This window comes from Panulirus ornatus, chromosome 18, assembly GCF_036320965.1.
Source record: "Panulirus ornatus isolate Po-2019 chromosome 18, ASM3632096v1, whole genome shotgun sequence".
Taxonomy (NCBI): domain Eukaryota; kingdom Metazoa; phylum Arthropoda; class Malacostraca; order Decapoda; family Palinuridae; genus Panulirus; species Panulirus ornatus.
In genome coordinates, this window is record NC_092241.1 from 48452603 (window position 1) to 48478260 (window position 25658).

General features: G+C 39.8%; 1 protein-coding gene across 2 annotated transcripts in view; it reads left to right on the plus strand.

Annotated features, from left to right (window-relative positions):
- Positions 1–25658, plus strand: part of Appl (amyloid-beta-like protein) — a 318976-nt gene that overhangs the window by 248473 nt on the left and 44845 nt on the right. For both annotated transcript variants that reach the window (XM_071673063.1, XM_071673064.1), the window contains exons 5-8: positions 7582–7695; positions 13451–13705; positions 13912–14102; positions 18786–18904. In XM_071673063.1, coding sequence (XP_071529164.1) covers positions 7582–7695; positions 13451–13705; positions 13912–14102; positions 18786–18904 — 679 coding nt within the window. The remainder of the gene's footprint in view (positions 1–7581; positions 7696–13450; positions 13706–13911; positions 14103–18785; positions 18905–25658) is intronic.

The following is a 25658-nucleotide window of genomic DNA, read 5'->3' on the forward strand; positions in this document are numbered from 1 at the left end:
TTTTTTTTAATTTTCCAAAAGAAGGAACAGAGAATTGGGCCAGGTGAGGGTATTCCCTCAAAGGCCCAGTCCTCTGTTCTTAACGCTAACTCGCTAATGCAGGAAATGGCGAATAGTTTGAAAGAAAGAAGAAAGATATATATATATATATATATATATATATATATATATATATATATATATATATATATATATATTATATATATATATATATATATATATATATATATATATATATATATATATATATATTTTTTTTTTTTTTTTTTTTTTGCCTCCGTCTCCCGCGTTTGCGACGAAGCGCAAGGAAACAGACGAAAGAAATGGCCCAACCCACACCCCATACACATGTATATACATACGTCCACACACGCAAATATACATACCTACACAGCTTTCCATGGTTTACCCCAGACGCTTCACATGCCCTGATTCAATCCACTGACAGCACATATATATATATATATATATATATTTTTTTTTTTTTTTTTTTTTGCTTTGTCGCCGTCTCCCGCGTTTGCGAGGAAGCGCAAGGAAACAGACGAAAGAAATGGCCCAACCCACACCCCATACACATGTATATACATACGTCCACACACGCAAATATACATACCTACACAGCTTTCCATGGTTTACCCCAGACGCTTCACATGCCCTGATTCAATCCACTGACAGCACATCAACCCCGGTATACCACATCGCTCCAATTCACTCTATTCCTTGCCCTCCTTTCACCCTCCTGCATGTTCAGGCCCCGATCACATAAAAATCTTTTTCACTCCATCTTTCCACCTCCAATTTGGTCTCCCACTTCTCCTCGTTCCCTCCACCTCCAACACATATATCCTCTTGGTCAATCTTTCCTCACTCATTCTCTCCATGTGCCCAAACCATTTCAAAACACCTTCTTCTGCTCTCTCAACCACACTCTTTTTATTTCCACACATCTCTCTTACCCTTACGTTACTTACTCGATCAGACCACCTCACACCACACATTGTCCTCAAACATCTCATTTCCAGCACATCTATCCTCCTGCGCACAACTCTATCCATAGCCCACGCCTCGCAACCATACAACATTGTTGGAACCACTATTCCTTCAAACATACCCATTTTCACTTTCCGAGATAATGTTCTCGACTTCCACACATTCTTCAAGGCTCCCAGAATTTTCGCCCCCTCCCCCACCCTATGATCCACTTCCACTTCCATGGTTCCATCCGCTGCCAGATCCACTCCCAGATATCTAAAACACTTTACTTACTCCAGTTTTTCTCCATTCAAACTTACCTCCCAATTGACTTGACCCTCAACCCTACTGTACCTAATAACCTTGCTCTTATTCACATTTACTCTTAACTTTCTTCTTTCACACACTTTACCAAACTCAGTCACCAGCTTCTGCAGTTTCTCACATGAATCAGCCACCAGCGCTGTATCATCAGCGAACAACAACTGACTCACTTCCCAAGCTCTCTCATCCCCAACAGACTTCATACTTGCCCCTCTTTCCAAAACTCTTTCATTCACCTCCCTAACAACCCCATCCATAAACAAATTAAACAACCATGGAGACATCACACACCCCTGCCGCAAACCTACATTCACTGAGAACCAATCACTTTCCTCTCTTCCTACACGTACACATGCCTTACATCCTCGATAAAAACTTTTCACTGCTTCTAACAACTTGCCTCCCTACCATATATTCTTAATACCTTCCACAGAGCATCTCTATCAACTCTATCATATTCCTTCTCCAGATCCATAAATGCTACATACAAATCCATTTGCTTTTCTATATATATATATATATATATATATTTTTTTTTTTTTTTTTTTTTATACTTTGTCGCTGTCTCCCGCGTTTGCGAGGTAGCACAAGGAAACAGACGAAAGAAATGGCCCAACCCACCCCCATACACATGTATATACATACGTCCACACACGCAAATATACATACCTACACAGCTTTCCATGGTTTACCCCAGACGCTTCACATGCCTTAATTCAATCCACTGACAGCACGTCAACCCCGGTATACCACATCGCTCCAATTCACTCTATTCCTTGCCCTCCTTTCACCCTCCTGCATGTTCAGGCCCCGATCACACAAAATCTTTTTCACTCCATCTTTCCACCTCCAATTTGGTCTCCCTCTTCTCCTCGTTCCCTCCACCTCCGACACATATATTCTCTTGGTCAATCTTTCCTCACTCATTCTCTCCATGTGCCCGAACCATTTCAAAACACCCTCTTCTGCTCTCTCAACCACGCTCTTTTTATTTCCACACATCTCTCTTACCCTTACGTTACTTACTCGATCAGACCACCTCACACCACACATTGTCCTCAAACATCTCATTTCCAGCACATCCATCCTCCTGCGCACAACTCTATCCATAGCCCACGCCTCGCAACCATACAACATTGTTGGAACCACTATTCCTTCAAACATACCCATTTTTGCTTTCCGAGATAATGTTCTCGACTTCCACACATTCTTCAAGGCTCCCAGAATTTTCGCCCCCTCCCCCACCCTATGATCCACTTCCGCTTCCATGGTTCCATCCGCTGCCAGATCCACTCCCAGATATCTAAAACACTTCACTTCCTTCAGTTTTTCTCCATTCAAACTCACCTCCCAATTGACTTGACCCTCAACCCTACTGTACCTAATAACCTTGCTCTTATTCACATTTACTCTTAACTTTCTTCTTTCACACACTTTACCAAACTCAGTCACCAGCACTAGCACTAGGAAAGGACAACAAAGGCCACATTCGTTCACACTCAGTCTCTATCTGTCATGTATAATGCACCAAAACCACAGCTCCATTTCCACATCCAGGCCCCACAAACCTTTCCATGGTTTACCCCAGACGCTTCACATGCCCTGGTTCAATCCATTGACAGCACGTCGACCCCAGTATACCACATCGTTCCAATTCACTCTATTCCTTGCACACCTTTCACCCTCCTGTACGTTCAGGCCCCAATCACTCAAATCCTTTTTCACTCCATCTTTCCACCTCCAATTTGATCTCCCACTTCTCATTCCCTCCACCTCTGACACATATATCCTCTTTGTCAGTCTTTCCTAGCTCATTCTCTCCATGTGACCAAACCATTTCAAAACACCCTCTTCTCTCTCACCCACACTCTTTTTATTACCACACATCTCTCTTACCCTTTCATTACTTACTCGATCAAACCACCTCACACCACATATTGTCCTCAAACATCTCATTTCCAGCACATTCACCCTCCTCTGCACAACTCTATCTATAGCCCATGCCTTGCAGCCATATATCATTGTTGGAACCCCTATTCCTTCAAACATATCCATTTTTGCTTTCTGAGATAACGTTCTCGCCTTCCACGCATTGTTCAACGCTCCCAGAACTTTCACCCCCTCCCCTACCCTATGATTCACTCCCGCTTCCATGGTTCCATCCGCTGCCAAATCCACTCCCAGATATCTAAAACACTTCACTTCCTCCAGTTTTTCTCCATTCAAACTTACCTCCCAGTTGACTTGTCCCTCAACCGTACTGTACCATATAACCTTGCTCTTTTTCACATTTACTCTCAGCTTTCTTCTTTCACACACTTTACCAAACTCAGTCACCAGCTTCTGCAGTTTCTCACCCAAATCAGCCACCAGCGCTGTATCATCATCGAACAACAACTGACTCACTTCCCAAGCTCTCTCATCCACAACAGACTGCATACTTGCCCCTCTCTCCAAAACTCTTGCATTGGCTATTCAGAAAAATGTAGAAAATAACAGAAAGAGATGCATGTCTTACCTAGCACCTGAATGCTTGTGATAGCATTTACTTGTATTTGCCAGATTTGAGAGCACCTGTTTGGGTGGCCATGTGAATTTGAGAGTTTTGTGCGTAATTCTTAGTCATGGGGTTAGGGTAGTGCAGTTTGTGAAAATCAAATAAAAAAGAATTATAAAAATTTGGTGTGTGTAAAATGGCAGTCAAGGATTGTTTTCCATTACCATTGTTTTATGACATTCATTTTTTCATTCATTTCAAGCTAGAAGTTTCAGTTTTCTAAATTGTTTCTTACATTTTTCATATGTATATATATGTATGTGTGTGTGTGTGTATATGTGCGTATGTATGTGTATGTGTGTGTATGTGTATATGTATATATATATGTATATTATCCCTGGGGATAGGGGTGAAAGAATACTTCCCACGTATTCCTCGCGTGTCGTAGAAAGCGACTAGAGGGGACGGGAGCGGGGGGGCCAGAAATCCTCCCCTCCTTGTATTAACTTTCTAAAATGGGAAACAGAAGAAGGAGTCACGCGGGGAGTGCTCATCCTCCTCGAAGGCTCAGAGTGGGGTGCCTAAATGTGTGTGGATGTAACCAAGATGTGAAAAAAGGAGAGATAGGTAGTATGTTTGAGGAAAGGAACCTGGATGTTTTGGCTCTGAGTGAAACGAAGCTCAAGGGTAAAGGGGAAGAGTGGTTTGGGAATGTCTGGGGAGTAAAGTCAGGGGTTAGTGAGAGGACAAGAGCAAGGGAAGGAGTAGCAATACTCCTGAAACAGGAGTTGTGGGAGTATGTGATAGAGTGTAAGAAAGTAAATTCTCGATTAATATGGGTAAAACTGAAAGTTGATGGAGAGAGGTGGGTGATTATTGGTGCATATGCACCTGGGCATGAGAAGAAAGATCAAGAGAGGCAAGTGTTTTGGGAGCAGCTGAATGAGTGTGTTAGTGGTTTTGATGCACGAGACCGGGTTATAGTGATGGGTGATTTGAATGCAAAGGTGAGTAATGTGGCAGTTGAGGGAATAATTGGTATACATGGGGTGTTCAGTGTTGTAAATGGAAATGGTGAAGAGCTTGTAGATTTATGTGCTGAAAAAGGACTGATGGTTGGGAATACCTGGTTTAAAAAGCGAGATATACATAAGTATACTTATGTAAGTAGGAGAGATGGCCAGAGAGCGTTATTGGATTATGTGTTAATTGACAGGCGTGCGAAAGAGAGACTTTTGGATGTTAATGTGCTGAGAGGTGCAACTGGAGGGATGTCTGATCATTATCTTGTGGAGGCTAAGGTGAAGATTTGTATGGGTTTTCAGAAAAGAAGAGTGAATGTTGGGGTGAAGAGGGTGGTGAGAGTAAGTGAGCTTGGGAAGGAGACCTGTGTGAGGAAGTACCAGGAGAGACTGAGTACAGAATGGAAAAAGGTGAGAACAATGGAAGTAAGGGGAGTGGGGGAGGAATGGGATGTATTTAGGGAATCAGTGATGGATTGTGCAAAAGATGCTTGTGGCATGAGAAGAGTGGGAGGTGGGTTGATTAGAAAGGGTAGTGAGTGGTGGGATGAAGAAGTAAGAGTATTAGTGAAAGAGAAGAGAGAGGCATTTGGACGATTTTTGCAGGGAAAAAATGCAGTTGAGTGGGAGATGTATAAAAGAAAGAGACAGGAGGTCAAGAGAAAGGTGCAAGAGGTGAAAAAAGGGGCAAATGAGAGTTGGGGTGAGAGAGTATCATTAAATTTTAGGGAGAATAAAAAGATGTTCTGGAAGAAGGTAAATAAAGTGCGTAAGACAAAGGAGCAAATGGGAACTTCAGTGAAGGGCGCAAATGGGGAGGTGATAACAAGTAGTGGTGATGTGAGAAGGAGATGGAGTGAGTATTTTGAAGGTTTGTTGAATGTGTTTGATGATAGAGTGGCAGATATAGGGTGTTTTGGTCGAGGTGGTGTGCAAAGTGAGAGGGTTAGGGAAAATGATTTGGTAAACAGAGAAGAGGTAGTGAAAGCTTTGCGGAAGATGAAAGCCGGCAAGGCAGCAGGTTTGGATGGTATTGCAGTGGAATTTATTAAAAAAGGGGGTGACTGTATTGTTGACTGGTTGGTAAGGTTATTTAATGTATGTATGACTCATGGTGAGGTGCCTGAGGATTGGCGGAATGCGTGCATAGTGCCATTGTACAAAGGCAAAGGGGATAAGAGTGAGTGCTCAAATTACAGAGGTATAAGTTTGTTGAGTATTCCTGGTAAATTATATGGGAGGGTATTGATTGAGAGGGTGAAGGCATGTACAGAGCATCAGATTGGGGAAGAGCAGTGTGGTTTCAGAAGTGGTAGAGGATGTGTGGATCAGGTGTTTGCTTTGAAGAATGTATGTGAGAAATACTTAGAAAAGCAAATGGATTTGTATGTAGCATTTATGGATCTGGAGAAGGCATATGATAGAGTTGATAGAGATGCTCTGTGGAAGGTATTAAGAATATATGGTGTGGGAGGAAAGTTGTTAGAAGCATTGAAAAGTTTTTATCGAGGATGGAAGGCATGTGTACGTGTAGGAAGAGAGGAAAGTGATTGGTTCTCAGTGAATGTAGGTTTGCGGCAGGGTGTGTGATGTCTCCATGGTTGTTTAATTTGTTTATGGATGGGGTTGTTTGGGAGGTAAATGCAAGAGTTTTGGAAAGAGGGGCAAGTATAAAGTCTGTTGGGGATGAGAGAGCTTGGGAAGTGAGTCAGTTGTTGTTCGCTGATGATACAGCGCTGGTGGCTGATTCATGTGAGAAACTGCAGAAGCTGGTGACTGAGTTTGGTAAAGTGTGTGGAAGAAGAAAGTTAAGAGTAAATGTGAATAAGAGCAAGGTTAGGTTAGGTTAGGTTAGGTTAGGTTAGGTTAGGTTAGGTTAGGTTAGGTTAGGTTAGGTTAGGTACAGTAGGGTTGAGGGTCAAGTCAATTGGGAGGTGAGTTTGAATGGAGAAAAACTGGAGGAAGTGAAGTGTTTTAGATATCTGGGAGTGGATCTGGCAGCGGATGGAACCATGGAAGCGGAAGTGGATCATAGGGTGGGGGAGGGGGCGAAAATTCTGGGGGCCTTGAAGAATGTGCGGAAGTCGAGAACATTATCTCGGAAAGCAAAAATGGGTATGTATGAAGGAATAGTGGTTCCAACAATGTTGTATGGTTGCGAGGTGTGGGCTATGGATAGAGTTGTGCGCAGGAGGATGGATGTGCTGGAAATGAGATGTTTGAGGACAATGTGTGGTGTGAGGTGGTTTGATCGAGTGAGTAACGTAAGGGTAAGAGAGATGTGTGGAAGTAAAAAGAGCGTGGTTGAGAGAGCAGAAGAGGGTGTTTTGAAGTGGTTTGGGCACATGGAGAGAATGAGTGAGGAAAGATTGACCAAGAGGATATATGTGTCGGAGGTGGAGGGAACAAGGAGAAGAGGGAGACCAAATTGGAGGTGGAAAGATGGAGTGAAAAAGATTTTGTGTGATCGGGGCCTGAACATGCAGGAGGGTGAAAGGAGGGCAAGGAATAGAGTGAATTGGAGCGATGTGGTATACCGGGGTTGACGTGCTGTCAGTGGATTGAATCAAGGCATGTGAAGCGTCTGGGGTAAGCCATGGAAAGCTGTGTAGGTATGTATATTTGCGTGTGTGGACGTATGTATATACATGTGTATGGGGGGGGTTGGGCCATTTCTTTCGTCTGTTTCCTTGTGCTACCTCGCAAACGCGGGAGACAGCGACAAAGTATAATAAAAAAATAATAAAAAAATAACTTCTATTTCAGGAGGTTGGTACAAGAGATGAATACTTCAGTCGCTTTGACCCCCATGAAGAACATGAGGCTTTCCGTCAAGCTGAGCAGCGACTGGAAGAGCGTCATCGTGAGAAAGTTTCTAAGGTAGGAATGCCAAGTATACCACACACTCCAAGTTTGTCATGTTTCTCTTCATATGATATTCTGTTCCCAGTATGATGTCAACTGCTTGCAGAACAGGTTGGCATCTGCAGAATTTACCTCAAACATTTTTGTTACTACATTCTTTAAATCCCTGAAATAAGTACATGCGTGTTTCACATTTGAGATATTTTAGACATGGAGTGGAATATTCATTTTACAGTTGAAGGTATATGAAGTGAAGGGAGTAGCATTTTCATGTAAATTAATCAGAGATTTTGAAAGTGGAAGATAAAGTAATTGTAAGTTTAGGGAAGATCAAGTGTTTGATGGTAGTGTTATATGGATAAGGAATTGCTGATATTCAAACATAATGAAGAGCATCCATTGTTAAGGAGACCAGTAATTCTGATTTTTGTAAATATCTTGAGTTTTACATAGCACTTAGGCTTTTTTATTCCTAAGGCTCCAATCACAGACTAAAGTCAACATTAAGGCTGGGCCTTAATTGAAATATAGAGAAAATTATGAAAAGAAAAAGGGAAAGACGAAAGAAAGTATTTATGATTTTTGGACAAATTAAAAAACCTGTCTTTTATAATGTGCCAGGTCATACTTATGGGAAAAACACAAAGTAGAGATTTCCAAAGCTTCGAGGTGTAGGGAAAGAAACAGTTATCAAAATTGTCCACCCTTTAGTTGCCGAAGGCCATACAGTAATTATGTGACATAGAAGCTTGCCGAGTATTACATGGTTTAGCTAGTGGTGGGAAAGCACAAGCAGCCAGCTCTAGTGAGCAAAAACCAAATGCCTATAGATGAAGGAAAGTGGATCAGCATTGTGGCCACACATTGGGTGACCAGGTCAAGTTTGGAAGTTAGCCTGGGACTGTTTATAAGTTGGACTGCTTCAACTCAAAATGTAGATCAAGGAATGGTGTGCGTGGTTCATGAAAACTGGCTACTGTGTGATTTGTATGTAAGTATATCATTTATATCCTGTCCCAAATTTTTTAGATTTTATCATCATTCCTTTTGTAGTTTAACTCTGAACTTGTTCAGTGTCCTATCATTTGCTGAAAACCTCCATTGAGTCTTAAAACATGAGATGTTGAATAGTTTTGTGGGGCCTGGATGTGAAAAGGGAGCTGTGGTTTCTGTGCATTATACATGACAGCTAGAGACTGAATGTGAACAAATGTGGCCTTTGTTGTCTTTTCCTAGCGCTACCTCACATGCATGCGGGGGGAGGGGGTTGTCATTTCATGTGTGGCGGGGTGGTGATGGCAATGAATAAAGGCAGCAAGTATGATTTATGTACATGTGTATATATGTATATGTCTATGTATGTATATTTATGTATACGTTGAAATGTATAGGTATGTGCGTGTGTGGACGTGTATGTATATACATGTGTATGTGGGTGGGTTGGGCCATTCTTTCGTCTGTTTCCTTGCGCTCCCTCGCTAACGCGGGAGACAGCGACAAAGTATAATAATATAAGATAATATAGTTTTAAAGCAATACTTCTTTGTATGTCCTTCATGCCCTTGGATGTTTTACATGAAATTTCCAAACTTTGCCATGATACTAAAAAGAACATTCTGTAGAACAATTTCTTGTAGTTAAGGTGGCATGGGCAACTGAATGTCCTAATCATGGCTGTCTCATTAACATGAGAGATATACTTGTGGTACCAAGCTGTGGAAATGTGTGAAAGAGTGTAAGGAAATGAGCTCCAGACTGATGTGGATAAAAATGAAAGTATTACATGCTGTAGATGATTATCAGTGCTTATACACTTGGCAAGGAGAAGAAAGAAGAGGCTAGTGTTTTGGAAGCTGCTGAGTGAGTGTGTTAGCAGTTTTGTTGCAAGGGCAAGTTATTAGTGATGGATGATTTGATTGAAAAAATGAGTAACATGGCAGTTGGAGGCTTAACTGGAGGGCATGAAGTATTCAGTAAGTTAAGGTGAATGGAAATGGTGAACAGCTTGTGAAATTGTACGCTGAAAAAGAACTGTTGCTTAGGGTACTTGGTTTTTGAAAAAGAGGGACATACCTCATAAGAGACAGTAATTTACCTAAAGAAAGTCGGTGAAGAATTTTCATAAGTTATTCTGGTCAGTTTTGTTAAGTTGCCATTATACACATTTAGAAGGGGCTGCTGGAGGGGGAGGTACCATTGAAATAGATGCATTTATCAGAGGGTGTTGAGATGAGCTAATCAGGAGAGAGATTGTGTAGCTACAGGGTGAAGGATTAGAGGTGAAAAACGGATCCAGAATATTAGGGGAATGATCACATTGGCTAAGAATATGGGTGGGATGCGTAATGATGACAGTTTTTGAAGATCATTGAAATGAGGAATGTGAGGGCTTCAGTCCTATTTCCTTATGATGAACATGGAAATCCCCTAGGTAGGAGATCTCAGCTTGTGGGTGAGAGGATGCCTCTCGATAGGAGTTGATATAGTTGAAGAAAGATGAAAAAAAATTAGAATTAGGAGAGCAGTAAGCAAAAAAAAGAAAAATATTGGTAGATGCGAGATACACCTTGAACCAGCTAACATCAGAGTTTGGGGACTCGAGGCATGCCACAGGTGTTTTGATTTTAAAATAATTTGGAATAATCTTATGGTTTTGTCCTTTCTGCTACACTTCTCTCATCAATGATTTCCTTTATTCTACAAATAACCAAATGCCTGCATATGTTGACGACTCAACACTGCTTTCCTCCAAATCCTTCAATTCTGGTCCTTCATCCCTCATTTGATCTGCATCTTGTTCTGACATAACTTCCTTGATAAACCAAGACTTGGGATATCTCAATGGAGCAGATGAAGTCTGGTTAATTTTGATGCCTCCAAGACCCTGATTCTAACTACCTCTGTTGAAAATTCCTCTCAATTTTGGTCTCTTTCTCATCGGTTCTGAAATTCCACTTCTTAACTTAGTGATCATATGTGGTATTACTGTAACATTCACGCTGACTTAGAAACCTCACATTATGAAAAAAGCTAAGTCTGCCTTTAACAAACTGGGAGTTCTGTTTAAGTGTTGAAATTTCTTTTCTTTCCAATAGTTGCTCCATTTATGCAAAGGGTTGATTCAGCCTTGTATGAAGTACTGCTTTTATGTTTGGGGTGGTTCTAGCTCTACATCCTTACTTGTTAAAGTTGATTCAAAAGCAGTCCTACTTATCAGCCTTCCCAGGCCAACTTCTATACTTGACCCACTTACTCTAACCCACAGTGTTGGTTCACTTTCCCCTCTGTAGATATGACTGTTCCTGAGAGCTGGTTGCTTGTGTAACCCCCTCCACAAGCTGGACCACACAATACTTAGTAAGGATGGGTCATTTTCATAATTGCTTCTTTCCTTACACCTTGAAGCTTTGGAACCATCTTTCATTGTATCGCTTTCCCAATAACTATGACCTGGCACTTTTTAAAAGACAGGTTTTTCACTTCCTCCAAAATTTGTAAATATTTTTCCTTGTCTTATCTTTTCCTTACATTAACCTCTTTATATTTCAATTAAGGCCTGGTCTTGAAGTAGTTTTTGTCCATGACTGGAACCTCCAAAATGCAAAAAAGAATTATATAAGTGGATTAGTAGGAAAGATGGTATTGGAGTACGTACTAATCCATAGGCATGCAAAAGAGAGACTCTTAGATAAGAATGTGCAGAGAGGGGCAGCTGTTTGGAGGCAAGGGTGAGAATTTATAAAGGTTTTCAGAGAAGAGGAAATGATACAGGTGAGAAGAGGCTGGATTAGGTGGTAAGCTTGGGAAAGAGACTTGTGTGAAGAATTAATTATCAGGAGAGATTGAGCGTATAAGGCAAAAGGTCAGATTAAACAAAATAAAAGGGAAGCAGTGCTGGCATGTTCTAGGGAAGTAGGTGGCATAGGAAAGGGGGGAGATGGCAAGTGAGAAAGTAGACTGAATGGTGGGATGAAGTAGTAAAGTTGCCAGTGAAAAAGAAAATAGAGTTGTATAGGCAATAGTGACAGGGATAGAGTGCAAGTGATAGGGAGATGTACAAGAGAAAGCAGCAGGTGGTCAAAGGGAAGGTGCAGGGGCTCGGTTGAGTGAGTATCTGTAAACTCAGGGAGACTAGGATGTTTTGGAAGGAGGTTGATGGTGTGCAGAAAACTAGAGAACAAATTGGGACATAGAAAAGAGGGGCAAATGGGGAAGTGATAACAGGCAGAGGTGAAAAGGGGGTGGAGTGAGTGCTTTGAAGGACTGTTAAATGCTGAGCAGGTACTTTGAGTCGGGAAGGTATGTGAACTGACAGAGTTATGGAGAGTCATTTAATAAAAACAGAAGAGTTGGTGAATGCCGTGAAAGCCATGCATAAGATGAAGTGTTGTAAGGTGGCTCTAATGGATGGTATTGCAGCTGAATTTCATAAGAAACGGGGGTGACTGTGTTGTTGATTGGTAAGTTAGGATTTTTGAGTGGATGGTATCACAGTTGCATTTCATAAGAGAGGGGGTGACTCTGTTATGACTGATTAGTTAGGATTTTCAGTGTATCTCTGGATCATGGTGAAGTGCCTGAAGATTGGCAAAATATATGTATGTGGGATCTGGAGAATACATAAGACAGGATTGATGGAGATGCTCTGCAGGTGTTACAAATTTATGCTGTGGGAGGAAGGGTGATAAGAAAGCAGTAAGGAGTTTTTATCAAGAGGGCAAGGCATTTGTGTGTGTGATTGGGTAGAAAAGAGGGTGAATGGTGTCATATGAAGGTGAGTCTGCAACAGGGGTGTGAAATTATATGTCACTGGTGGTAGATCTGAGTGAGAAAAAGCTATGACTTGTTTCTAAGTTTGGGAGAGTGTGAGGGAAGAGAGTTGAAGGTAAATGAGTAAAAGCTAGGTTATTAGGTTTAGCAAATTATTTGGATTGTGAGTTTGAATATAGAGAACTAAGAGGAAGTAGAGTATTTTAGAGCCCTAGCGGCAAATGGAACTATGGGAACTATTCGATGGGCAAGGGAATAAATGTCATAGATGCATTGAGGAATGTGGTAAAAGAGTTCACTGTTTTTAAGGGCAAAGGTTGGTATGTTAAATGGTGTAGTATTCCCATTGATGTAATATGGATGTGAGACATGGACTTTTGACAAAAATGTAAAAGATAGGGTGAATGTGTTGGGAATAAAGTGTTTGACGACAATATTTTGTGTAAGGAAGGCTGATTGAGTAAAAGATTATGGAGTAAGAGAGAGCTGAAGAGGGTGTGCTGAAAAGGTTTGGACAACAGAGAAAATGAGTGAAGAAGGAATGACTAGAGGGTATACATGTCAAAGTTAGTGGGTGTAAAAGATGCTTAGAAGGCTTAGGGCCTGAACTTGCTGGATGGTTTGTGGTGTGCAATGGTGTAGAGAAGATTGGAGCATCTTGGTTTACAGGGGACAACATACTGTCATTGGACTGAACCAGGCCATGTGAAGCTGTTAGTAAACCATAGAATGGTCTGTCTGTGAGGCTCAGTTGTGTATAGTGGGCTATGGTTTTGGTCCATTATACATAACAGTTAGATGGTGGATGTGAGCAATTAAGGTCATTTCTTTGTTTCTTACTCTACATTGCTAATGGGGGAAATAGTGAACTTATATGGAAAAAAATGTATAGGTATACCCTTTCATTAACCAGATACCCAGTTTAATGACCAACCCTATAAGGGAGGATGAATAGCTGAGTTGACTACTTTTTTTTAACTGCAGTATCACTGTTTTCCAGATTATGAAGGAATGGTCTGACCTTGAGGAACGTTACCAAGACCTGCGTGCAAAGGATCCCCATGGTGCTGAGGAATTCAAGCATCGCATGACTCAGCGATTCCAGCAAACTGTTGAAGCTGTTGAGGCTGAGAATGAAGCTGAACGACATCAGCTGACTGCACTCCATCAACAGCGTATTGTGGCTCATATCAATGAGATGAAGAGAGAAGCAATGACTTGCTATACTCGTGCCCTTGCCGAGAAGCAGCCAAATGTAAGGACCTTATTTTTCAATGTAACTTGAAAAGTGAAATTCCAGAATTGCACATATTTGGTGTACTTGATTAATTATTTAGAAATACCTTAAACCTCCACGTTACTACAGCTTAATCTTCCTTGGTAAGTTATTACTCAGTATGATTTACAGACATAAGGAAAATAGAAATTTTTCACAGTTGGCCATGCTTTTCTACATTCTAGACTCACCGGGTCCAGAAGTGTCTTCAGAAGTTGTTACGTGCCCTCAACAAGGACCGCCACCACACAGTTTCCCACTATAAGCACCTGCTAAACTCCGATTATGAGGCTGCAGATCGTGAGCGTGATTCTACCTTGCAGCATTTAAGTGATTTGGAGCACATGGTCAATCAGTCCCTAAACATGTTAGCAAGGTTAGTAATAGGGAGGTTTTAGATACAAGAAAACAGTTGTTTGTTTCATGTCTATTAGTACAGAAAGAAGACATTAAGAAGACAACCCCTACTAGGAGTTAACATTTCCCTTTATGGATTATAGCCAAAACAGCCTACCATCAATATACCACACTGCTGTGATGTAAATTGACTCTGATTTAGCAGTTGTTGCCATTTCATTGGTATTTAGATATTATATACCTTATATACTTGAGTAACTAGTGATTTCAATTAACCATTGACTCAAGATTCTTATGCAAAATGTCTTTGACTTATCATATATCTCATATAGTCAACCTCTGTCTTTCATGTGCCCTGAAACGTTGAGGTAACTGAGAGTTGCTTAGTGTTCAAGTGATAAAGCTCATATGCCAGAATAAACCATTTACAGTTGCAGGCCAATCATATCAGTTTAAACATTTATATGCAACATGGTATGGGACCCTAACCAGACTTTATCTTGGGGTTGCAAATATCATACAGCAGAACTCATTGCCTAATGCAGTTATATATGAAATTCACATTTGTATTACCAGTATGAATGAAAAAGTGACCATGTCCTTCTGTATTATTGTGAAATGCATTGCTGTCCTCAGTGCATGGGTAAGTGTGGTTGATAAACACATTGTCTTGTGATGGGCATGCAGATGCCAGGTCATCAACCAAAATCTTAAAAGTTTTGTTATAGACATTTTTGGAATGATAGTTCCATAACAATCACCATAGCCCAGACTGAATTCACATCAGGTTAGGTTAGGCACCATGTTCCTCAGCTAGTGTTGGGTCAGGATAGGAGCCCTTTTCCTTTTAGATTTATTTATATACCTTCATGTAAATTTTTTTCATTATTCCCCTGAAGATGTCTTAGAAAATTAATGCAATTTGAATTTGACAAAAATGATTGAGAAATGAGGCCAAAAACAGGAACATTTTTAGGACAGTTTAAATTGCACAAAGCAATAATTCCACTGCTATAAAGTATCAGAATTATTAATATCACATAGAGGATTATCTTCTGTAGAGAAGAGAATTTTCATTGATTTTAAGTTTCCGTGCATACAAATTAATGGTGACTGAAAGATAATCACGTATGTGTATCTACAGCGTCTTCAATAAACCTTGTATGCCCCCACATATTATCAGAGACAACACACAGGTAAGGGTTATTGTGGGTACAAGCAAGTGACATTCTCAGCTAAATCATCATACATGTTGTATTTGAGACTAGTATTTTTAACAGTGGGAGCACCAGCAACCCAACTCAGTGTACTCAAGCTGTCATTTGAGAAGAATGCTCTTTCTGTACTCCTTATGGCTGCCACTTTATATTAGGAATTTTGTTCTAGGAACTATATTTCTTCCACTTATGCTTCAAGATGGTTAGATCTTTACTTTCTGAAGAGGAAAAAGCCTGAATTTTCACCTGGAAGTAAGAAAATGTGTCTCTCAAGGAATCCCTCTCACATCTAGCTGCCAAACCTATTTACAGAGGAAGTCATATGCAAATAACTTATATTTCCAAGGAAATAAAAAGACTGGTGTGAGCATCAGTGGAGTTAGGTGATGTTTTCCGATGAACGTTCTTTCAAGTGTGTGCAGTTGAGGCAAGGAAGGGTGAGGAGGCCGGAGGGTGCCAGCCAGTATGACTCGATTCACAGCAAAGACTTGAAACACCCAGATGATGTAATGATCTGGAGTACTTTTAGCGAGGTAATGGGTAGACAAGGGTTTTATTCTTGCCTGAAAGCACTGCAAATGAATGGCGAGCAGCACATGAAAGTGATAGAAGTCCATCTGCTTTCTTTTTATGAGGTTCACAGGTGAGACCACTTTATGCATGATAGTGCCCCCTGCCATGAGTCTAGAAAGGTGATAAATTGGTGATTGTTTCAAATTATTTGACTGCTGGAGTGGCCTGGGAACTCCCCAGGCTTTAACCCAATCAAGAATTGCAGGAGCCCGATGGAAGGCAAACTTGCTTCTTGCAACACCCCATTAGTGCCTCACCTCACTCAGAGATCAAGACCCTTGTAACCAAAAACATGGACCCTGAACACTTAGGAACCATGTCAGTTACATGCCCAGATGTCTGCAGATAGTAATCAAGGCCTAAGGAGAGAGGACAGAGTACTGAAATGTAATGTGATGTCATCTTTGAAAATTATGTAGGAATCAGACAAGGTTTTTTTCTGTACATTGTAATCATATTATGTAAGTTTACCTTTTAAGAAAAATTTTTCAAGCTTCCTCATTTTAACAATAATATATTACCGGATCATCAATGTTGAATTATAATCAACCGTAACCTTCATGGCATTTTTTTTATTTTCTTATGTAGATAATAAAAGTTTCACTCGCATAAAAGTAAAAACAGAAGAAAAGAGTTTCTGTAAAAGTATTATCCTCAAGTTTTAGTCTGAGCCTCACCCTTCATCATAGCTTATTGGTGATGAATATCACTGATGTAGATACTAACGTGATCTTCATCTGTCTACTTCCTAACAAGCTCATCCAAGTAGCTGAGCATAGAGTTCCTCTACTAGGTAATTAGTGGGACCTGGGTTTGATTGTATGCTTGTGTGAACAAAATCACCAAAAGAGATTGGTTGGATACAAGACCACAATGTGTGAATCACTGTTTGGTCAAGGATGCTTATAGTGAATTGGCTAACAAAAGGTAGGGCCTCCTTCATATCTCCAGAGCCTCATTACACTTTCAAGTTACATTTCTAATACTTCAGCATTCCCACTCTACCAACATGGTGTGGGAAAGGAATAATCCATTGAAATATCATACCACTTCCTTCCCTCAGCATCTCATTCATTTTTCAGTTTATTCTCAGAAGGAAGTCACATTTCATTTTTATACCCATATCAGTATTCCTGATATAGTATTAGCTATTTATCAGAGTTGAATGGAATGCTTGATGTGATGTGTTAAGGATATGTGGGGTAAGGGAACAACTACTGTTGTATGGTGTGAAAGCCTTCTTTAGAGTAGCACATGAAAGTGTAAGAGTGGATGGAGAGTTGAGCAAACTTTTTAGTATACATGTGGGTGTGAAGCAGGGCGGTGTGATGTCACCATGGCTTTTTAACATATATATGGATGAATTGATAAGAACAGATGAAAGCAAAACTAGGGAAGGGGGTGCAGAGATAGAGTGTGGTGGTAAAGCATGGTGGGAAGTGACAAGCCTGTCTGCAGATGATGCTGTGTTGTTTGTTGAAAGTGAAGAGTTGCAAATGGTAAATGCAAGTAAAAGTTAAAGAATGTTGTTTAAAAGGAAACAAGAGTGAAAGTATAGATTTGCAAAGCCCTTTAGTGTGAGAGAATAAAGTGTATTGTCATATTATAGATATGGGAGGAGAAAGACTGGAAGAGGTGAGAGAATTTAAGTGTTTAGGAACTATATTGGATACATTTGGTGATATGGAGGGAGAGATAAGGAAGAGAGCAGTCCAGAGTTGAAGAGTCATTGGGTCCTTGAATAGAATGGGATAGTATGGAAGTGAAGAAAGGATTAAGGGCCATCATAACCCTTCTGACACAGACCTATGTAGCCAAAACATGGACATGGAATGATTCACAAAGGTCAAGAATTCAGGCTGTGGAAATGAGCTATTTACGAATAGCATGTGGTAGGACTAAATGAAATGAAGAAAGAAGTGAGGGGGTGTATGACAGATTTGATATGGCAAGGGATGAATTGTGTAGGGAAGTAGTAAGTGAAATGTAATTCTTTGAGGTGGTTTGAGCAAGTGGAAAGAGTGCAAGATGGAGTTTACAAGGTGAGAGTATGATAGTACAATTGAAGGGGATATTATGAAAGGAAGATCTCTTGTGACTTTGGGAAATAGAGTGGAAGTGTATTGGGGAAGAGATGTGGAAGAATGTTTGGAATGGTGTATGCAAGGGAGGAATGTAAGGATGGAGGTAAGTGGAGACACTTTTCCTATGGCCACCCCTTTAATAGGGATTCCCGAGGGAACGGGCATCAGAGATGTAGATATATAGATAGATAATGTATTTCTGATTACTTCTTATTATGTTTAGTAATGATATAACCTTATCACCCTGATATGAATGATCATCAAATTACTCCCCTCAGTTGTGTCTTGGTTCCAATAAAATCTCAATCAATGTTTCCTTTTACTCCATTTTTTTGGCTTTACTAATTAATTTCATTTGTAAGGTGTTGAAATTTATTTCATACCCAGCTTTATCCTCAACTCTCTTTTTGTTCTTTATCTTTCCACCCATTTTTTTCCATTAGTATCCTTTATTTCCTTATTTCTTGTAAATTATTCCTTCTTGTATAATCACAAGATAGATTATCACTTTCTGTATTGGTCTTTTCAGACCATGTATTTCTTTTGGCAGTGTAGCAGGAGAAGCCAGTTGTGCCTAAGTTGTATTGCTGTTCTTGTTATTTTTTCCACATACAAAGATTATAGAGTTGATTTCTTTTGTCTTTTGCCTTTTCTTAATATCATTGAACAGAATTATGTGCTGAAAATTACTGCATAATTCAATAACTGATATATTTTCCAGTCTCTCAGACCTGTGCACATGTTTAGTCTTACTCAAAACCCAAACCCATGTGCATAACCTAGAATAGTTGCATGATTGGGTAATTGAACATTTGATGTGTGTTTCAGACACCCAGACCTGAATGCTAAAATTGGACGATTGATGCGAGAATATTCAGCAGCTCTTCGCAGCAAGGATTCTACTCCTCCTGAGCTGTCCACTCGTGCTCCTAAGCCCCTTACCAGTGGTTAGTATCCGGTGACTGTTTTGAAAATCCTAATTTGTGGCTTTAGGTATTAGTGTATAGCATTTAGTTTTGCAGTTGTCAACATATTAGCTGCATATTGCTTCTCACTCAGCTTCATGATTTTTTTTTACACTTGATCACCATTTCCCATATTAGCAAGGTAGTGCCAGGAACAGACAAAGAAAGGCTGCATTCACTCACATCCATTCTTAAGCAGCTGTGTGTAATGCTGAAACCACAAGCTCTCTGTCCATTACCAGGCCCCACAAGCCATTCCATGGTTTACCCCAGCCACTTCATGTACCCTGGTTCAGTCCATTGACAGCACATCAACCCATTTATACCATGTTGTTCCAATTCACTCTATCCTGTGCATGCATTTCACCCCCCTGTATGTTCAGACCCCGATCACTCAAAATCTTTTTCACTCCATCCCTCCATCTCCACTTCGGTCCCTTCCCCTTTCTCCTTGTCAACCTCCACTTCTGACGCATATATTCTCCTGCATTTCTGTTGCCTGTTCCCTCCTGGAACTGTCTCAGAGGTCAGAGGAATGGCCATAGCAATAGAGTCTCCATAACTAGTGAACTCCAATCTATAGTGCTGCTTTGTAGTCCTTAGTGCCTAACCCCTAACAGGCCACTGACAGAGGGCAACTCTAGCAAGTGTTTGCAGAGGCTCCTACCTAATGTTCCTTATGCTACATAATTCTCTTCATCATTGAAACTAGATATGGGGCATGGATTGTGTCTTAGTTGTGTGTCTTCAGTTGTAAATATAGATGCAGAAAAGTGATTTAAGATTTTTGCTATTGCTTTGAACCAACATTTTCTGTAATTATTGGACCATCTGACTTTTTAAAGACTCTCTTGATTTTGATACGAATGTAGATCTCCTTAGGGTATCTTTTGCCATTTTCAGCAATGTATGCTTCATTTTCACATTTATTTTGTGTAACTTTTTTACTTTCTCTAATCAAAGTTACTCTATCATGTAGGTTATTGATCCCAAAGTTTGGGCCACCTTCTTGGACAACAGGCATATTTTTATATTTCAGTGTACCACCACCTTAGATTCATTTTAGAAATAGACTGTCTACTACACATTGGCTCTTATTTTCTCTTTACTGATTTGGAGGTTTTACTGAAGCTTTTCCATGCTACTTTCATGTTGTTTTCATCGACCATATCATCCCAAGTTTGCATGTCGTGAGCAATGTGAAGATTATTAAACCTTGCTTGTTTAGCTTAGATATTTTTTCTTGACTATCATGTTCAACATTACATTCAGCATTGAAAGTGACCTCAAAAGTGATTTGTTGGTGATCCTTTGCACCAAACTTTTCTCCAAGTTCATCATTATTAATGAGATCCTCATTTTTAGGTAGAACTAAATCTTAAAAACTCTCAAGTAGGTTTCTTGACTAATGGGATTAGGGCACTGTCAAGCCAATTTAGGTAGAGTCCATGCCCAGAGGTACTTTCCCTATATTTCAATACAACTGTTAAAATCTTCTAGTGTGATAGAATCCTGTTCATTACAGATTTCTGTTAACTGATCATAGGATCTGTGTGGGTGGCTTTAAAACTAGTCTTGCATTATTCCTCTCTAATTTCCACAAAAATAAAGTAGACTCTCAATGGCTACAAAAAAAATTTTTTTACAGCCTGGGCTAAGCCCAGACTGTGAGAGTGAAGACCCTTGAGGACTTCATCAGGTTCTCACTGGGGATTGACAGTAAAAGCATGGTTGAGTTTTTTAGCTCATGCACTTTAACAAATTTATCATGAAAGTTGTCTAATAAACCTTTTCTTGTATTGCTCAAGAATCTGGCATCTTTTTTCTATTTTCACAAGTTTTTGCAGCTTCTCTCATGGAGACTAAACACTTAGAAATAAATGAATAACTTACTATGACCCTAGAGTGCCAGATTCGAAGAATGCAACGTCTGCATAACATCTTGGGGAAATATCGAGCTGTAGATCACTTTGTTCATTGTGACATTTTTGGGGGGGAAATTGTTATTTTCATAAGCAACATTCTGTCATTAATACAATGCTAGTAGATATCAACCTGATCATACAGAAATATAAAAAATCAGTTTGGTTTACCCCAATTATAGCTCTTTATTGATGTTTCTGGACTGAATGAGCTTTTCTCCATAGGGCTAATAGAATTCACTATTTTCAGGACAGCTATAGTGACCTTGCTGTCTATAAAAGATCACCTGTAATTTACTGACAGTAAATAAATGAGATAAAACAAGGGTACAAGCAACAGTGTGAATACTGTAGAGTTACAAAAATTATATTTTTTTTTTATTATACTTTGTCGCTGTATCCCGCGTTTGCGAGGTAGCGCAAGGAAACAGACGAAAGAAATGGCCCAACCCCCCCATACACATGTATATACATACGTCCACACACGCAAATATACATACCTACACAGCTTTCCATGGTTTACCCCAGACGCTTCACATGCCTTGATTCAATCCACTGACAGCACGTCAACCCCGGTATACCACATCGCTCCAATTCACTCTATTCCTTGCCCTTCTTTCACCCTCCTGCATGTTCAGGCCCCGATCACACAAAATCTTTTTCACTCCATCTTTCCACCTCCAATTTGGTCTCCCTCTTCTCCTCATTCCCTCCACCTCCGACACATATATCCTCTGGGTCAATCTTTCCTCACTCATTCTCTCCATGTGCCCAAACCACTTCAAAACACCGTCTTCTGCTCTCTCAACCACGCTCTTTTTATTTCCACACATCTCTCTTACCCTTACGTTACTCACTCGATCAAACCACCTCACACCACACATTGTCCTCAAACATCTCATTTCCAGCACATCCATCCTCCTGCGCACAACTCTATCCATAGCCCACGCCTCGCAACCATACAACATTGTTGGAACCACTATTCCTTCAAACATACTCATTTTTGCTTTCCGAGATAATGTTCTCGACTTCCACACATTCTTCGAGGCTCCCAGAATTTTCGCCCCCTCCCCCACCCTATGATCCACTTCCGCTTCCATGGTTCCATCCGCTGCCAGATCCACTCCCAGATATCTAAAACACTTCACTTCCTCCAGTTTTTCTCCATTCAAACTCGCCTCCCAATTGGCTTGACCCTCAACCCTACTGTACCTAATAACCTTGCTCTTATTCACATTTACTCTTAACTTTCTTCTTCCACACACTTTACCAAACTCAGTCACCAGCTTCTGCAGTTTCTCACATGAATCAGCCACCAGCGCTGTATCATCAGCGAACAACAACTGACTCACCTCCCAAGCTCTCTCATCCCCAACAGACTTCATACTTGCCCCTCTTTCCAAAACTCTTGCATTTACCTCCCTAACAACCCCATCCATAAACAAATTAAACAACCATGGAGACATCACACACCCCTGCCGCAAACCTACATTCACTGAGAACCAATCACTTTCCTCTCTTCCTACACGTACACATGCCTTACATCCTCGATAAAAACTTTTCACTGCTTCTAACAACTTTCCTCCCACACCATATATTCTTAATACCTTCCACAGAGCATCTCTATCAACTCTATCATATGCCTTCTCCAGATCCATAAATGCTACATACAAATCCATTTGCTTTTCTAAGTATTTCTCACATACATTCTTCAAAGCAAACACCTGATCCACACATCCTCTACCACTTCTGAAACCACACTGCTCTTCCCCAATCTGATGCTCTGTACATGCCTTCACCCTCTCAATCAATACCCTCCCATATAATTTACCAGGAATACTCAAAAAGTGAATTAGAAAAAGGACTCAGGTGTATTAATCATCAGTGACCCAAAGCAATGTAAGCACTGTGTAAAAGCATTAAGAAAGGTGAAAGTAGAGCATTCAGATTCAAGTCTATGAACCTAATCCTAGCTCTTCACAATTTGCTTGTGGGTCTTCACCTTGTATATTAAGTTCAACCAAAATAAAGAGTGTAGAGAAACAAGGTACCAAGCTGACCCCTTGACTGAGAAATATATCATGAGACTTGGTGACTTTCACTTATTTAAATCAAGAAAGAGAGGTATATGATAAAGGTACTCATGATTATCAAAGGGTTTGGGAGTTTTGGTATGAGAGTTTATTTAAGGCTCGATTCATGTGATTTAAATCTTAATGATGGATGCAGACTCATTGGCAAATACTTACTGTATGTACACATCTATAAGTGTACCTCATGCATAGGTTGACCCTTGATTTTTGACCAAGATATCATTAATTCATTATATGCCTCATGTATTGGTTGACCCAAGTTTTTGATGGTAATGGAATAACAAATTAGGGTAATAAAGCACTGTATTTTATGGCATATAAAACTCATTTCAGAAAATCCTCACTAAAAACACTCTACTTCCGAGAAAGTGAGAGCCACTGAGCCTGAAACACATATCACCAAAGGCAAATTGTTCACCATTTATTATTATAGCACGTTACACTGAAACACAAGTAGTTTCAGCAAAAATAATTTATTTCCCTTCAAGTATTTATCCCTAGGGGTAGGGGAGAAAGAATACCTCCTATGTATTCCCTGCGTGTCGTAGAAGGCAACTAAAAGGAGAGGGAGTAGGGGGGCTGGAAATCCTCCTCTCCCATTTTTAATTTTCCAAAAGAAGGAACAGAGAAGGTGGCCAAGTGAGGATATTACCTCTAAGGCTCAGTCCTCTGTTCTTAACGCTACCTTGCTAATGTGGGAAATGGTGAATATGTATGAAAAAGAAAGAAATGATGTAAGTCAATTAGGATATAATATTATTGTAATGCAACAGTTTTTTAACTGAAAATAATTCAAAAAACAATTGTGGTCAAATTTTTTTAACAACGAAAGAAAGCAAAAATCTTTTGTTTTCGTTACGATTTTATCCCACTTCCACGATAGTATGTACATCGTTTCAGCAAAAATATTACATTTCTGTGACTGTATTATATCAAGCACAGTTTCGTTCATACTCTTCGCCATTTCCCACATTAGCAAGGTAGCGTTAAGAACAGAGGACTGGGCCTTTGAGGGAATATCCTCACCTGGCCCCCTTCTCTGTTCCTTCTTTTGGAAAATTAAAAAAAAAAAGAATATTATTGTAAGATAACAGTATTTTAACTGAAAACTGTATATCAAGCACAGTATGAATAGAATATTGTAATATAACAGTATTTCAACTGAAAACTATTGAAAAAACATGTAACATCTTTTGAACATTGGGAGGTTTGGTAGAGATTTTTGTTTTCATGTATTTTATCCAATTTTTACGTTAAGATACACCACATTTCAGTAAAACTATTATTTATTTCCGAGCATATATTCATTCAGGCACAGTTAAGATAAAATATACCTTTGATGTAACAGTTTTTTAACTGAAAACAATTAAAAAACACATACTGTTTAGCTGATATGGCAGAGCCCTGGTCACAGAGGCTTTGCCTTTGCATCGACTCTTTCGTAGCAGCCTTTAATATTACAGTACATTGAAATTGTGTTTATACTCTTATTGTCTTGCTTCCTATTTGCCAGAAATAAGACAAGTTTACATATATAATACAATGTTATGGTACTTTTAGTTTGTAAGTATTCATTTTTAAGAATATATATGACACCAAACAAATAACAGTACCCTTCCGCCAAAAATGACCAAATGTACTTGGCCCATATTCTCTTCAGCTTGGATTCAAGAAGTAACAAGCTCACAGCAAAGTTCAGGTTCCAAGTGATCAGATATGCAGAACAGACTAATAAATGTGCAGCTGCATGGGAATTTAAGGTATTCAAAAAAATGTTAGAGACTGGAGAAAGCTCTGCACAACTTAAGCATATACCAAAAAACAAATGTGCTAACAGAGGAAAGTGTAATAATCGGCCACAGGTGGAAGTTGAAGTGGCAAAGTATGTCACTGAAAACTGAGGATCAATTTGAATCTTTGCTATGAAACTAGCAAGGAAGTTAGGCATCACAGATTTTAAGGCAAGCCATGGTTGGTGCACAAGATTTATGATAAGAAATTATTTTGTACTAAGATGGAATTGAAAATATCACAGTGTCTTCCTCAGGAACTTGAAGACAAGGTTATTGAATTTCATAGGTTGTATGAAATATCAAAAAGGTTTTTATTACCAGTACTTTTTGTAGATCTTTGGTTACCATAATGCCTCATATGATAAGTTAGCCTGAGCAAAGAACTTTGACACAGATTACTGAGAGCACATTGTAAGGTAAGTTAGCCTACTGTAAATTGGTGAGCTTCATCTACTGAAGGCACTGCACAGCTTTTCATTATGAATTGGTAATTCTTTACATTTCCAAAAGTTAGTGAGTGAGTTTGGAAAAGTTTGTGAAAGGAGAAAGTTGAGAGTAAATGTGAGTAAGAGCAAGGTTATTAGTTTCACTAGGGTTGAGGGACAAGTAAATTGGGATGTAAGTTTGAATGGAGAAAAACTGGAGGAAGTGAAGTGTTTTAGATATCTAGGAGTGGACTTAGCAGTGAATGGGAACCATGGAAGCGGAAGTGAGTCGCAGGTTGGGGGAGGGGGCGAAGGTTTTAGGAGTGATGAAGAATGTGTGGAAGGAGAGAACATTATCTTATGAGAGCAAAAATGGGTGAATTTAAAGGCATAGTAGTCCCAACAATATTATATGGTTGCGAGGAATGGGCTATAGATGAGGTTGTATGGAGGAGGGTGGATGTGTTAGAAATGAAATGTATGAGGACAATATGTGGTGTGAG